The sequence below is a fragment of the Haemaphysalis longicornis genome, unplaced genomic scaffold (assembly GCF_048455015.1).
Source record: "Haemaphysalis longicornis isolate Haplotype H1 unplaced genomic scaffold, Haemaphysalis longicornis Haplotype H1 scaffold_5, whole genome shotgun sequence".
NCBI lineage: Eukaryota > Metazoa > Arthropoda > Arachnida > Ixodida > Ixodidae > Haemaphysalis > Haemaphysalis longicornis.
The window spans coordinates 42,616,238-42,632,840 of record NW_027526385.1 but is presented as its reverse complement, the minus strand read 5'-3'; the positions used below and the strand labels follow the sequence as shown (position 1 = coordinate 42,632,840).

Sequence of the window (16,603 nt, the reverse complement as noted above, 5' to 3'; positions counted from 1 at the left end):
CTGGAGTGCAAGTGTGGCATGTGTGACATCGCGTAACATGATCCGCAGTGGAGAGGCATCGCAGCTGCGCTCTCTCTGAGCCTTGTTGCGTCACATATGTAACTTGTAGTCGCGGTATAAAAAATTTTTAAACTCGAGGTCCGAGGCGTCGTCGCTCGCCTAGCACCCAGATTTCTCCAGGTACCCCCTGCGGCCGCCGTTCGTGCGTTCTCCCCTTCCGCTCACAACCCTTCGCCACGGTAGAACAGCTTGAGTATGGGCACTCGGGGTCCGAGGCGTCGTGACACGCCTAGCACCCAGATTTCTCCAGGTACCCCCTGCGGCCGCCGTTCGTGCGTTCTCCCCTTCCGCTCACAACCCTTCGCCACGGTAGAACAGCTTGAGTATGGGTGGGCTTGCAGTTTGTCGCCATCGAGGGTACGGTGCCTATGTGGCAGGACGGTAGAGCAGCTGCTCTATCGTTGCACACAGGTGGACCGTGCCCTCAAGATGGCTGACAAACGCGACACATCTCGCACATGGTGCTGAGATGCGAACTGCCCGGCTGGGCAGCACTCCCATATGGTGTGCACGAAGATCGGCGGCAGAGCTGCAGAGGTCACCGAGAGCGCATCAGCGATCTGGCGACTTGCATCAGCAGCCGTCTTCGTCACGCGTGAAGTCGACAGTGGCATGTCGACTCCACGTCGCTTGCGGCACCATCTGGGGGCTGCCTCGAGCCTCGGCTGCAAGCCCTTCCTGCACCATACAGGAGCCGTCGATGGACTCGGCCCCACCGCACGGCAGAAGCACACTGATCTGCCATCGGGCGTCACATACCCGATGCTGCACACCGTGCAGATGGCGGGCCCGGCCATGGCCGCCCTAGGGGCGGGACGTCAGTGACTTGGACACTGGCCTGTGCTGTTGGGTGGTCTCCCTCCCACACAGAAGTCAGTGACCAATTGCAAGGCTCCGAGTAAGGCACAGAGGACTCACCTCCAAAGACTCGGACGACACAGATACGCGATCCGACCACTCGGATCAATCTGATATGGTTGTTGGAACCTTATATAGTTAGGAAAGATGGCGCGGAGGAGGGCTGATAGGTCTTTTGCAAAGTGTCACGCATTAGTGGACCAGAAAAGGTTATAGTGGTAAGGAAAACTGTGTCATGGGTTCGGCAGCTCAGGGTGAGGACATTCTGCATAAAATCCGCATGACGGGTTACGCGCATCAGCGGGTGTGGGGGAGGGCCATCCACTTGACCACTCATTGGGGGGAGGGGAGGAGGGGCTTTCGGCATCACGGCAGCTCCCCCCCCAACACCAAGTTTTCTCCATGCCGCGTCACCCTCCTTTTGGCCTTTTTTGCCGAGCTGTTAGTGTCTGCGTCTGTGTGGTCAACTGTAAGAACGAACAAGAAAAAACGCACTCACAATAACTATATTCCCTAACGCTGAATTTGTACGCAGTGCAGACTGCAGTCTTCCCTGGTCACAGCGCATATCTGCTGCGGCTGAGGCAGTGGCGGATCCAAGGCGAGGGGCACTTGGGCGATCCCTCCCCTCCCCCACAAAGCCACTAACTAATCCACTCCACCCCCCCCCCTCATTCCACACCCCTCGACACTTATTTTTCATCACGTGCAAGTTTTTTACCCGTGGCGGAGCTAATGCAACCTTTGCCTTAGTGGAAGCGTGCTTATCGCTTTCGTGGCAAGGTATGCGTCGATGTTGGCGAACAGAACACGATGCGGGTGCACACTCGAAACACGACCCCCAGAGCAAGCACGAGAAAGATATGTTGAATGTTGCAAGGTATACGCCCGCCCACATCTACTACCCACAGAGTCTTTCTTTCTCGATGATCTACCACATGTTGGCGGCACCGTCGGCTGCATGGACGACCTGCAACGTTGGCATTACGTTAACTTCCCCAAGCTGCACAAGTACGCGTCCCGCCACTGTACGCTACACTCGGCAGTGTACATTTTCTTGAGTGCTCCTGTGTCTTTGTCCTTTATCATCTCATCACACTGCCTGTCTCTCACAATGCAATATTCCTTACAGATTACAGCTACCAAAAATATGCCTTGAATGTGTACCACAATGGGTACTGTTTGTTGTGCCTTTTGCCTCGTTATTTCCATTGGTACTTGCCTTTCAAGTGTTTATGGCATTACGGCATTTTTTTGGCACTACAGTCTACGCTCATTACAGCAGATCCGGCAACAACAAACTTTCAGTTGCATTTCTGTTGGTTTGTCTGGTTCCTATGCATTTTGAATAGAGTCCACTCCGCTCATAACGGACCCGGCTAGAGCAGACTGTCGGCTACAACAGACTAAATTTTAGGCGAAAGTTGTTTCGACCGAATATTTATAGCGGACTTCCGCGGGGCCGGCACCCGATTTTGCTTTTTCTTTGTTTAGTTTGGCAAGAAAACTGTTATGTCTGGCTACATTGCTGGCAGCTGGGTCGTTGGCGCAGCCAAGTCAAGCCAGTGCCAGTGGCTTTTTTTTTTTGCGCGACCAGCGGTATGAGCGGCAGGGTAGCTGATTTCACTGCCGGATAAATTAAGCGTAATTAACGCTGTCGAACATGGGGAAGAACAGGCCGACATCGCCAGAACTACAGGCCTGTCTAAGCAGACAGTCCGCTCTACCATCAAGAACAAGGCCGCTGCCGATAAATGTGACTCCGGTGAGATTGAAAACAGCGCTATCGAATACGCAAAGTGGTGCACCCGAAGGCGAGTCTGCCTTCGTCAGTTTTTTTTTTTTTTTAGTAATAAAAACGTCGGGTTCAGTGGAGTTTGGTCTATATTATTCCCACGCATGCATTGTTCGCGTTCCGTTCGGTGAAAAAGGGAAGAAATGCCTCAAGTAGGGGGGTTGGTTCCCATCCATTGTGTGCAACCATCCATTGTGGTCTAACTTTCAATTTCAGAGCTGTCCGTCATCAGATTACTTCATAACAGCTGTTTCAATGACCAGACTAATATCGTTAAAAATGTGGAAGCTGCCTTGGGGGAACGTCAGGCAGTGATCCGATTTGTTTGACGAACGGTTTCGGGAAAACCTGCCTCGTCGTGAAGGGATTTAAAAAAGCCTAGCTAATTCTGATGGACACGGCTGATGTTTTATAGCCGGTTAATAATTGCGCCTAGTTATACCCTTGCTTTATTTGCTCAGCTTATCATATGTCTTTACACGCTGGACCGCATGCGCTAGGCCTTTTCCAAGAGCCGGTGTTAAGCTTTGGAAACGGTGTTTACGCGATTCTTTGCCCTCGCGCGAACACTGTGCAGAGGTGCTGCAGGCGTGCAGAAAGAACAAAGTGTATGTACTATGTATATGCAATATCGGTCAAAGTACCCACTTTAGGGCTCATACCACCGCACCCCCACACCCCCGTCGGATACTGCATACTTCGGCTACAGCGGACGTTTTTTTCCGGATTAAGACGGTCCGTTGTAACGGGCTTAGACTGTACTTTTAGATGCAAAAGAATCTTGCTGCTTTGTTAACGCTGTTAGAGTTTCATTCCGTACTGTGTACATGTATTTTTCCTCTGCTTATCACTTGTATTGTTTTTGTTGCTAACATCACACTTACTACTACAAACTCCCTATTTTGGCCCTGAGGGTAATCTAAATGAATAAATAAACAAAACTTGCAGAGCGGTGCAACCATGAAACTTTTACATTTTGTGGTGAAAATTACACAAACTGTAGTAATGTTGATACAGCAGCAGCATTGATCGTGATGAGGTTACTGTCCACGGAATACTGCTTTTACATACACAACGATGTAGCGTGGCAATGACAGTTACATAAAAATAAGTTTGTTTTCCACGAAATAAGGGTGTTGAAATGAGAAACAAGGCATTTAAAACAGTAGCAGCATAACAATAACCAGAACAAGATTCATCAAACCACCATTTATATATATCCCAGTATATATTCAAGCATTCAACATACAAAAAAATCTGACAAGTGAGGCATATGCACGCGATAGCGTACTCAGTGATGATGGAAATGCATATGATAACGGCGACAAAAACAGGCGGACGAGTTGAAAGCTGTGCAGCAAGTCCTTTGTTAAACGACACTTTGTTAAAAGCGTCGTTTGTTAAAAAAGTCCTCTGCCAAACTACAGAAACCGCCTGAAATTGCTTCAAATCTGCCGGCTTGTACGTGCCGGTGATGATTTTGAAAATCCTGAGGACTGCAACGAAGCCCTTTCCAGTGTTCCTGAAGTGTGAAGTCAGCTGTCGGAATTTCTGGACACTGTTGCCGGATCGACGGTTGGCGAGTGTGGATGATGGTGTCATGACCATAGGAGAGTTTGGAAGACTCTATCGCCGATATTGTGCCGAGTGCAAGTGAAAGCGGGCGGACAGAGGAAAGCAATGGCGATACTTTGCCCACAACATCCGAAGTGCTTGGTGCACTTGCACTAGTCCAGCGCTTATTCTCAAACGTGATAGGTTGCGGCCTCAGCTGCTCCGACTGTGCTGACCATGTGAAGTAGTACGTACCGTCTCAGGCAGCGAGGTTGTGCAAGCAAAAGATACAGGACTGTTGTGTGCGAAAGTAAGCCAGTTTCATCAATTAGGTGTTTTTATAAATAGCATCTGCTTTTATGATATTTAATTCCTTAACTTGCTTACATAGAATTATCTCCTATATTGAACCGATAGTTTTTTTTTGCGAGTTTGATATTACCGGGTTTGCTGCTGCCATAAGTCACTTAAGAGAAAACGATGAAAACATAAGTAAACATTACCTAATATAGTATTTCCTAATTTTAAAAGCAAGCTTTATTTTTATTAAACTGTGTAATCAAACAAACACTTCGCAAAGCCTAGTCTTGGTGGTCCACTAGGTGCCACACCAATACGTACACTTGCCCACCAACTTCGACACAGCAGGGGTGCTTGCACTGCCCCATTCTGAAGCCGAGTTTCGCAACTGGTATGTACAGAAGATCTCTACATTCCCAGCGTGTGGAGCGTGCGAGGGACGTGGCACTATGTACCTGTGCAGCTCCACCTCCTCCTGGAGCTTCGCCAGTTCCTTCTCAACAAGCGGCAGCCGCCTCAGCTCGTCCCGCATGATCCGGGACAGGTCCTCCGCCTCCTTCAGGTCCTCCAGGCGCCGCTCAAGCTCCTAGCACAGGGAGGAAAAGGGGGGGCGTCAGGGCGAGACCCTGGGGTACACCACGTCACCAAGCAACTCACTCTACACTGCACGGGCTCCAAATGTGAGATTTTGTGCAACAACAGGCTTTACTTACGCTTTTCATGGCAAAGTCAAGGGTCAGCTAATTTATGGGCTCACCTAAAATTTTGAAGGGTTTAAAAGCGCTGAATAAAAACAAGGGAGAGAAACATGGAGACACACATGGTGCCCTCCGCCTCTCAGATTTTTTTTTGTACCATTTTTAACAGTGAAGCTGTTAGGAAATCGTAATTTTTCATATCTGCAGTTAAAAATACCAAGAAATTGCCGAGCACATGCACATGAGCGTGGGCCTCGTGACGGCCACCCGGCAGTTAGCAAAACCAAGGAAATGCTGGGCGCTCATGCGTGCATGCCTCGCGGCAACCGCCCAGCTTTTCAGTCAAGCCAATGGGGGGATTGGCCAATCTCCAGCATTCGCCGTAACCGTGGCAACACTAGCTCGGAACGAGGAAGGCACGTCAAAGCGTATGCCCCTCCCAAGTGATGTACAATGATTATCACTTCCAAAAAATGAAGGAAGCTCACATTTATAGCAACAGTGATGGAGTAAAGGTCGTTGCGGCAGTGAAGAAGAAGCAAATCGGCTGCAATCATGGATATAAACTGTCATGACGGCTGTGAAGGTTGCGTACAGCTTCGATACCTTGAAGTCTTGCGCGTTTGAGCTTCCTTCATTTGAGTCTTGAGCTTGCTTCATTTTTTTTTTTTTTTTTTCACAGCACTTTCAATCTTTCAAATTAAGTTCTAACCAGCCCAAACAACAACTTTATCAGACCCGCTAAAACACACGCACCACCGTTGGGTATGACTAGTCATTTAGCACACTTCAGCTAAAGTGCGGTATTTCTTTGCCTGTGGCAGCAATGTTCAAGCCAGCCGTGCGAACAATGGGTCAGGGGTGTAAAAAATGACCACTCACAGGATCGCTGAGCATACTGAGAAATGCCGTCGACCTAACAAGTCGTTTGCACCCGCATCTTATTTCTTCGATGATCACAATGAGCCTGATGATGGTTATTATTTCATCTGCACGTCAGCATCACTGTGTACAGCCACAGGCAATCAAAACTTTCTGTGCACCTTTAGCAGAAAAGTTTTTCCCCCTGCTGATAAAAAGGGAGTAAAAAAGAGAGTGAAAAGAAAGAGTCACCTTCGCTTTTGTTTCTGCCTTTCGAAGATCTGAATTCTCACTCTCCAGGTGGGAAATAAGGAGCTCCTTCTCGCGGACATGCCTGCGCGGACAAGTCAACAAGAGTAAAAATCAACTTTCCAATCCAGAAAAAAATGACTTACAATAACCATGCAATCTGGAAAGGTTTGTCGCAGGCGAGAAGATAATTTTAGCACCTTTACAGTTTCGTAAGTTAATCAGTTGGGAGTTTACTACATTTACCAAGATGACAATGATCAACAAGAGAGACATTTACTTCTAACGTCATCTTTTTCTTTCAATTAGCAAGAATGAGTGAAGGAAAAAAGAATGAAAGAGCGAGAAATTTTTTCACAGGAGGCGAAGCTGTACTGCCATCTCTCACTTTTTCCTATCTCTCTTTCAAGATATCGGGAGAAATCAATTACTCTCGTTTAAACACTGAACAAAGGACGAACAAAGAGCTTGGGAAATCTTCGGCACATAAAAAGAAAACCAACGTCCACTGCACAGCGAATTGAAGTGACCATTCCACATGACAGTGAAACTAAAGATCTTTACTGCCCTTTCCCCTCCTCCCCAGCTTCCTGCCCTTAGGAATAGCACACTTTCTATTTGATTTTTACAACAAGCTCGACAGACCTCCAGTTCTACACTACCTGTACTTTGCTTCGCATGACAGGTTTGTTCTGCTTTGCCTCTGTTTTAAACAACCGAGTAGCCACCAAAACTTAGTGGACGTGCACTGCAATGCAATTATCTCTTAAAAAAAAAAACATCTCAACCCTGCTTTTTGATTCAAGCCTCTGCGTTGCGAGGAAGGCCAAGGTTACGGGCGGCAACTGCCCTTCCTCTGCGCTCATCAAATACATCCCCTGGCAAGTGTTTTGAGTACAAACAAATACTGGCCTCTTAAGGACGTCCACTTGCTCCTTGGCCTCGTCGAGAGACGTCCGCATCATTGCCTGACCGGCAGACAGCCTGGGTGGGGTAGAAAGCATCATCATCATCATCAGCATCAGCCTGTCTATGCCCACTGCGGGGAAAATGCCTCTCCCATAGGCCTCCAATTATCTTGGTCCTGTGCTGACTGCGACCGATTTACCCCCGCAAACGTCTTGATCTAATCGGCCCACCTAACTTTCTGCCGCACCCTGCCACGCTTGCCTTCTCTGGGGATCAACTCTGTTAACCTCAATGACCAACTGGTTATCTTGCCTTCGCATTACGTGCTCTGCTCATTTCTTCTCCTCAATTTCGACTAATATGTCCTTGACACGCGTTTGTTCCCTGACCCACTCCGCTCTCTTCTTGTCCCTCAACGTTACACCTATCATCTTCCGTTCCATTGCTTGCTGAGTCGTCCTCAAAGAAAGCATTGGAGCCCATTTCCCACTTCCTCCTAGCAGATGTCAGCATTACTCCTTTTCTTGTAGCATCCTCAATAAATAGTGACATCTTCAAGGGTGGGAGAACCCTTCACTAAGTATAATCCGAGTGGCAAACAAAATGCCACTGGCAATTATCGGGTTCAAATGTGACCAAGCAGACAGACCAGTAAAGAAAAAAAAAAACCGCTTCAAGGCAATGCATTCCACCCAACATTTGGAATCAAATTCCTTAGCAGTGACACGTTCTGTCCAACCTAAATTTGGGCACCACCCAATGTCTCATTCTTGGATTTCTGGAGTTTTCAAGCTATTTTTTTTTCTTTTCCGAGGACGTCCTTATCTGTGAGCAGACATAGAAAATTTCAATACCAGAAAGAAAAGAGTAATGACAGTATACAAATTAAAGCAGCACTGTTAAGAATGAAAACGACAGGACGTCAGCACAGTGTGCAAGCTTCATCCGATTGGAAATTGCGCTGTTTTGCCTGGTGTGCCTGTCAGCAGAGGTCTTCCAATTATTATTCTTTTCTTTTTAAAGGAGTGTCGTTAACCATCATATAGACTGACTGAAAAGGGCTGATATTGTGTGACATTCGTCCACATTTCCAGACTCCTAAAATTCATGAGGATACCAGGTTTTCCCTGTTCTTAGTCACCCTGTACAAACTGTAAAACTAGAGGTTTCGGAGATAGGAGAAAAAAAAAACGCCATACCTTTTGACTTCTCCCTCCAGTGTGTAAGTCATCTCACGGGAAGACTCAGTTTGCTGAAAAGAACAGAGATTTACCATTTTCAAGCCACTTATTTAAGGAACACCAAGCATGCGAACAAGTTTCACAATTGCCACAACAAAAAGAAAAGAGAAATAATTTCAAGTTAACTTCTCTCTGAAAAGTACTGGCACAAACACATAGTGTGACCACAAGTGTGTACATTTATAAACATGCAAACACGCATTTGCACGTTCCTCATAAATCCTATCTTCGTGCTTTTCAGTATTTTTGAAACATCAGATGTCAAAGGCAGCTACAAAAAGCGCGAGGCATTTAAACTTGAAGCGGAGGAATTTTGTGACATGAAGGTTGTGATTTTGTGAAATGGAGGTTCTGTAAAGGCCATTTCAATTTCCATACTTTCTCCCAGGTTACAGGGCTAAAACAAATGTGGTTACACACACCCTACTCTTTATCATTAAGAACTAAACTTTGGTGGGCACAATGGAATCCACAGCTGGCTTCCAAATGCAATAATGTTTTGTTTCAACATTTTTTACTGAGCACACGTACATGTAGATTACAACTGCAGTGAAGCAAAGTCAATGAAGTGTTGTAAGCCAACATACGTATGGCATGCGTGCTAGTGTGGAGTTATTTTGACTTTGACTTCACTTAGTGTAATACAGCGTACAAACTAACACAATAAAGCCCCACTCTTTCTGGCACAAATCTTGTCGAAACTCAGTTTTCACTGTGCGACAGACTGCAAAGACCTGCCGACAGCCGGCCGATTAATTTTGTTGCGGTGTGGCCGGCGAGACGAGCAGTCAAGCCAAGCCTGCAAGAGTAAGCAGCACACAAAACGTCATAGGAAATCGGCAAGGAGGACAGCACTTTCAAATTAATTTTTCTACTGAACAAATTCACGTAAACACACCCTGAGTGGTCGATGCATGGCCTAAAAACTGCAGACTTTACTCCGCACAAGTAATCTTCCAATGTTTATAAATCATTTCAGTGGCCCTTCAAGGAGAATTCTTCCCCATTCAAATAGACACCATTTTGCCAGCACCAACAGGCCAGTCCAAACTATTCGTTGGTTCAAACAATGTGACTCCAAATTAAAGACATTCAATTGTAGTGGTTGCTTTCCCAGAGTCCTGCAGCCTAAAGGTAGTCCAGGGAAAGTGAACTGGAGAGCTGTGGAGGTGACTAAGAGAAAATTAGAATGCTTTTGGAAGAAAATCAGAGACAGGTGTATAGCGTAGGCCAGCTCCCACCTACAAAAAAACAATTTATTTTGATCCTGCTACCAAGCTATAATTAACGAAGAAGTACAGCACAACACAGGCAGATCAGCTCCCTTGGTGAGATGAGCCGTGTCACCAACCCGATACAAATGGCATGCCATTAACTACCAAACTGTCAATCAATCAATCAACCAATCAATCACGTTCTCCCCCACCTGGTCCAGCTCCTGCTGCAGCTCGAGGCAGCGTGCCTGTGAGCGGCGCCAGCGCTCCTGGAACTCGCTCGCCTGGTTGGCCATCTGCTGCCGCAGCTGGGCCAGCTTGGCCCTCCCGTCGGCCTCCTGCTCCAGGGCCTTGATCAGCTGCTGCTGCAGCTGGCCCTTCTGCTCGCGCTCCTTCTGCGCACCGCGACCAGGGCACACGCTGTCACGAAGTTGCCACCCTCGCAGCAAGGAAAACACGTCTTCCCACTCATCCCGAGGACATTATGTCAGCGCTGTAAGACAGGACACGAGAAAAGCGTTCGTCCTGCGTATATATTTCTCGAATCCCTTATTAAAGCGCTGATACAATGTCCTTAGTATCAAATAACCAACTAGCCCAAATTTCCGTCGTTATTTCCCCCCATCATCGTCATCAGCTTATTTCATGTCCCTGGCAGGACGAAGGCCTCTCCCACGGACTCCCAACTGCTCCTATCCTGAGCTTCACGAGTTCATTCTTTGCCACCAAACATCCTCGTCTCGTCCTTCCATCGAGTTATGGGCCCACTCCTGCCTCTAAGACCAGCCTCTTGGTAGCCACTCTGTTGCCATGGTGAACCACAAGGTCCCAAGGCCTCATCTGTAGGCTTGCGCTGGGTAAAACACAAGACCGACCGGAAAGAACACATACATTTGACGTAAAGCCTGCGCCTTCACAACTGTTTGTGAGAACGCAGTGACAAACAGGCTGCGCTCTGACAAACCGTTGACGAAGCGCAGTCTCTACGTCAACTTTGAAGGGGTTCACATCGCACCTAGACGAGGACACACAAGGAAGAGAAGGCAGGACAAAGTGCTGATGGTTTGTCTGCGCTTTGTCCTGTCTTCTCTTTCTTGTCTGTTGTCGTCTAGGTGCGCTGCTAACCCCTTCAAGATACCCCACCAACTAGCCCACCCAGCCTTTCTCGTGAACTTTACGTCAAGTGTATGTGTTCTTTCCAGTCTGTTTTGTGTTTTACCAAGCAAAATCCTACAAACGATGTTCAACCAACCAGCCCGACACCAAGCGTTACGAAAGGCCTCATCAAATGAAATGCTGAACAAAAACAGCAAGATGTTTTTTTTTTTCAAACACCCAAACCTGAGCGTTCAAGTCGGGCAAGTTGGCAAAGGTTCAGAACCAACTGCAGCGGAACAGACAGGACAGCGCTCTTAGTAGTTCAATCTTCCGTCTTGTCTGTTGTGCTGTGATTAGCCACGAACATAAATTCACATTACTCATCATGTTTGACGCAAACACACGCAAAAGTAAACCACGGTCTGACCAAAAAACCGAGCGGTATTCGTTAACGTAGGATTTCCAGAAAGTTGGTGTGACGCGACTGAAAACGCAGCAGACAAAAACAATGCCACCCACTGCTGATAGGCCAGAAACTACTGAGGCTTCTTTATCTTCCAATTCGAACACCACTCATCCATTCTCATGCCAGGCCATGCAACAGGGACCGAATGACTCTGACGTGCGAATGCGTTTGGCCAATTCACACAACGCCTTTGTATTACAGCAAGTTGCCCTCCACGGCCTGTAATTGCCCACAAAGTGTGCCTCATGAAATAAAATCAATCAATCAATTAAAACGGCTTACGTTTGACACATACGTGCACTTTTGAAGTCGGTGTAGGAACTTTTTGCACCTCTTGTACCGTAAAATGTAGTTGCTCTTACCTAATTATGTACCTTGTCTTACCTTATATCCATTCCTTGCACCTTACCTTATCTTGTTGCCTTTCTGATAATCATTACGTAACCTTTGCTGAACCGTCCACTACGCATAGTTGTCACCCCGTATTTTGCCCACACTGATATTTTCAAGCACAGTTTGTTTCCCAATACAATAGGGAAATGGAATGCGCTCCCCAGCTCAACCTGCCTCTCCCCTTTGATATTAAATTTGTGCCCGATATTGAGAGTCGTTGAATCTTCATATGACATTTTTTTGTGAATTCACCTCGTTTCTTCAGTACACACTATCTGAACCATTGCAATAGCCCTCTCGCGCTGCAGTACGTCCAAATAAATAAATATCTTGCAAATGTACAATCACGAACGAGTGAAACGCGATCACGAAAATATGAACCAGAACACACCAATAGCGCGATTTCATTCCACGCAGGATTCTATCCTCAGTATTCAATGGCGGGGAATGTATGCAGGCAACCAAGTGTGCGGCGCCATATCTGTGGCCAAGCGTCTGTTGCTAGGCGACGTTGTGCGCACGGCCCACAGATCAGGCACCCCTCTTCTCCTCCATGCAACCGTGTGAGTGCGCCCGTGGCCTCCGTGATTTGCTGCCGGCGGTGCGCAGCCAGTAGCTGATCCCGAAGGCCATGGTGCGCCGTCACTCGTTACATCGGGCTCCGCGGGATGGTGGCACTTGTCCGTGCTAAGCACGACTGTGAAACGCATGACTGTGTTTCACGTTACGAACTCTTTGCCGAACACAAAGTATTGCGTCGAGTTCACTGTAAGTGCGATTAATAACATCTCTGTTGGCGCCACAGTTTAGAATCGGATTGGAACGGAGCAGGTGACGCACGCCGGTGTCTTTTTTTTTCTTCGGCGTGCGGCTGCAGTGGCCCAGGCTGCGCCGTGTCCGTGGCGCATCGGCCATGTCTGTGGCCGTTTCCAGTGTTGCCAAGCGAAGAAATTGACCGCTAAACTCTTCAACGAATACCGTCTATATGAGAATGCCTCAACCAACGTGTTTCCTTTTCCTCGTTAAAAATTAAAGCCGTTCCACTTAATGTGGAAGCTGTCGGAAGTGCCGAGCAGTGATTCGCCATAATGGGCTGTAGCGCCATTATCCACTCACTGCTACCACCCAGTGGAATTCAAATTTCCCGCCTTCGCAGTGCTCGCGTGCCTCCTGCCTGAAAAAGCACCAGCGGGAGTTCTGTTCTTTTAGTGCTTGCTTTTCCTCCCGCACGTGCCGGCGTTGCGCTGCCACTTTTTTTCACTTACTATCGTCAAAACAACCCAACCAGCGTTTCTAACTAAACAAACGCGGGGGCTGCCGGTTAATTACGTAATTACGTACATTTTGCCTCAAATGTACCTGCAGTTTTCTTTGCGCTAAACAACGGGAAGATATATGACAAGCGCCAGCAGTTCACGAGCTTCGAACGCTTACGACTACATAAACCGCTTGGCTTTCGAAGCCTCTGGGTTACGCCGTGACGACGGAACACTGTGTGGCTCTACTTGGGTCCAGCGAGCGAGCTACGACGACAAGGCGAGCCCCGAAAGTGCTGTGCACTTAATATTTCAGATCAATTAACTAATAATCCGAACCTGCAGGTGTTCTTGGAGGGTGTCCAGTTCTCGGGTGTAGCCCAGGACAATGGTCTTCCGCGCCGGCTCTTCCTCGTTCTTCTCCATGGTCAGCTGGCTGATCTCGGCTTTGCACTGCAACAGCTCTGCCTTGAGGGCCCGGATCTCTGCCTCGGCTGGAATTGCACGAGCCACGAGAAGGGTCATTAACTCGAGATTCACTCCAAGGTGACCAATACTGGAGCGGATGTCATTGGTGGAACAAACAAGCAAAGGGCATCGTTACCATTGGCTCGTTGAACAATTCTCTCAATAAAATCCAGCAGCAATGTTGCGGGAAATGTGCCAAAGCCTGCCAAAGGTTGCTTTACGAGCGCTTTTTTCAGATTTCTGAGAAATTTACACTCCTAGAATTGAACTACACTCGAACGTTGTAATATCGAAGTAGTATCAAGGCACTAAATTGGTTCGTTATATCCGACATTCGTTGTAGCAGTAGAGGTAAAGATCGGCTACCATAAATCGGTAATCTGGATCGCGCGAAAATCCTAGATACGAAAACGTGTCATTCTAGCCTTCAAACACACTATAAACGCAGTAGTCCCCACCAGCCTCCTTGCTGCTTTTCAAGCTAAGCGGACTTGACCTTGAGAAGGTGAAATTACAACAAAACAAAATTTGTCGTAATTTGTTGTGGAATTTTTGCGATAGAGGCGAAAAGCAAAAACGCCCATTCTTTCAAGATTTCGGCACACATTAAAGATTCCCGGGTGGTCAAAAGTAATCCGGAGCCCTCCACTACAGCACACCTCATAACCTGCGTAGTTTCGGCACGTTAAACGCTATAATTAATTCAATTACTTCTGCAGTTTTGCACGTCGAGAGTTTTCCAAGTAGCTTTTCAGACTCGCACGGACCAAATATTGCTTCGTTACAGCCAATATCGCGTGTGGCTTTTACACTTTCGGTTCCGTTACAAAATGAATAAGTCCCACTGAAATAAAATGTGACCAATCAAAGTTCATATTTAGTTTCTTATAGCCAAAAATTTGCTATATCGGTGTTCGGTATAACAAGGTTCGATGGTATTCGAGCAACAACTATCAGTGCAACACACCCAAAACATCTAGTTTTATGCGCAGGGCAAGGCTGTCTCTAGTCTTGTGTGTGCTAAGGGTATGTGTGCACAGCGCGCTTCTGCTGCTATCTTTGAAACGACACAAAAACACCTGCCCAAAAAAGTCGCGCGTGAGGAACAACTGAACAGGGTGTCCTGAAACGTCCACATTTAATAACTGACTTTTCAGGGTTTAACACCATAATAAGAGGCTTCTTAACGAAACTTAATAAGTTAGTTCCAATGTTCTTAAACAATAGTGGCCATCGCCCCTCCAGTTGGCAGACAACATTTATTTGCTATGATGTGCACAGAGCCCTCCACTCTTTACTTTTAAATTCTTGGCAAATGTTATTGTGAGAAGGCCTTCCAATAACACCTCAGGTTGTGGACACCAACAATAAAGTACCGTATTCTCGCGCGTGCAACCTGCACCGAAAAAGCGAAAATTTCAGTGGCAAAGTAGGGGTGTGGATATTACGCAATAACACTAACTAAGCTTTCCATGGCAGTGATTGCGCAAAACATGCAAGGACAATGAAGAAACAACAAGGACGGGCATACTCTAACAACTGAAATATACGCTTTTTCTGCCTGCAAAGTATGTGATGTGTTGCTTGAGCAGTCGCTTTGGTGCAGCCTTTCCTGTCTCAAATGTGCGGGCAAAACGTGAGGATTTTCTTTCTTTTCCAGCGGGCTGAAAGTGGGGGTGCAGATTTTATGCAGGGGCGGGTTATACTCACAAAAATGTGGAATCTCAAATCCAAATTGAGGCACCAAGGAGTGTACAGGGGAACTTCTGAAGGTGTTCCAGTACAAATGAACAGCGATATGAGCACTATCATCCGCACATACTATGTCTATGAGTGGTAGTTGAACTTGCAACCCCATGCACAGAATCAAAGCACTTCAACACGATTTTGATGTTAAGTGGAGTGACTTCTGTGTATACGCACGAATCTACCTTCTTGAGGCCAGCCAAGTTATGTGATTAAGAGTTATCAACCACTAAAAAAAAAAAAGAAAAAAGATTAAATGACAACATAACATCACAATTTTGAGGTATACAACTTTTTTGTTCATTCAAACCACACGTAAACCGTAGCAGCTAAGCATGCGATGCGAAGTGTTCCATAAAATTAAGGGTATTTTATTCACGTCATTTCGAGCGAGAAGTTACGGTTTGTGTGGGGACTGATGAGTGCAAAACGTCGGTGTTTAGTTGTTTATTAAGTGAGGAAATGGCCGCAACATACACCCCGCTTCGGACAAAAAGCGTTGTAGAGGTAGCGTCTCTAGCATACATTGACTTCTAAAGACACCAGATTCAATTTTAGACAAAGAAGGACGGCGACATTGCAATTTGCATTCTTCAGTCCCTTTATTTACACCCAAAAAAAAGTCAGGATTGCGTCTGGCGGCCTGCGAAGGTTGTGGGTCATGATTGACATTTCTGTCGGTAACAACAAAAGCAAGGTCTATCTAAACGTCTTCCGTTATCAGGTAACTTCTTGATAGTCTGTCACTACGTGTCGAGCCGCACTTATTGACAATTTCTGTTTAATTACTGCGCTGAACGTGAACATTTGATGGTGAAGCTCGGACTCTATTCTTAGAGAGCTCACTGTTTTGTTTACGATGCAAAAACATGCAACTAGCTCATAGCCATGGCTTGTACTTACCGGACCGTGGCTCGGAGCCATTGCTGGACTCATTGCGAGTGATTTCTCCGAACGAGAGCCGGCGAGCGATGGTCTCATCTTCGGTGCTGGATTCCGGCAATTCCGGTTCAAGGGACGCGAACAAGTTATCGAAGTCACGCAGCGCACGAAGGACACGAGTGTTCTCACGGAGAGACATGATTTAACCTTAATACAGTCCCTCCTACAACCTTCCACGTTTACAACAGCAATAACATCGGTAAAAAGCTTAACAACGGTGTTACAATAAGCCCCACCGTACGAGTTCGAAGGGTCTAAGCGCGCGCCATGAACGCAGCCATGACAGTTTCACCAGCGACATCTGGACGTGCGCATGTAACTGAGGATTTACCCTTCGCATCGCATCAAGAAGGTCACTAGCGCCATCTCTACAAAAAAAAATTAAGGTTAAGTCTCCTGCCACACGCGTGGCACGAGCTGCGCCCCCCTGGTCCCCCTGGTAACGGCTGCTGCCACGCAGAAGTGACGTCGAGGTAAAGTAATCACGTGACTTCC

The 16,603-nt window shown here is 47.0% G+C and overlaps 1 protein-coding gene across 1 annotated transcript in view; it reads right to left on the bottom strand.

Annotated features, from left to right (window-relative positions):
* Mad1 (Mitotic arrest-deficient 1) overlaps positions 1 to 16,423 on the bottom strand; it is a 41,824-nt gene extending 25,401 nt beyond the window's left edge. Inside the window, exons 1-7 of the mRNA XM_077670218.1 lie at positions 16,070 to 16,423; positions 13,292 to 13,446; positions 9,952 to 10,134; positions 8,484 to 8,536; positions 7,288 to 7,359; positions 6,379 to 6,460; positions 5,023 to 5,153 (exon numbers count right to left, since the gene is read on the bottom strand). Of these exons, the coding sequence (XP_077526344.1) occupies positions 5,023 to 5,153; positions 6,379 to 6,460; positions 7,288 to 7,359; positions 8,484 to 8,536; positions 9,952 to 10,134; positions 13,292 to 13,446; positions 16,070 to 16,247 (854 nt within the window). The 5' untranslated portion in view covers positions 16,248 to 16,423. The remainder of the gene's footprint in view (positions 1 to 5,022; positions 5,154 to 6,378; positions 6,461 to 7,287; positions 7,360 to 8,483; positions 8,537 to 9,951; positions 10,135 to 13,291; positions 13,447 to 16,069) is intronic.
* Between the last annotated feature and the right edge of the window lie 180 nt (positions 16,424 to 16,603).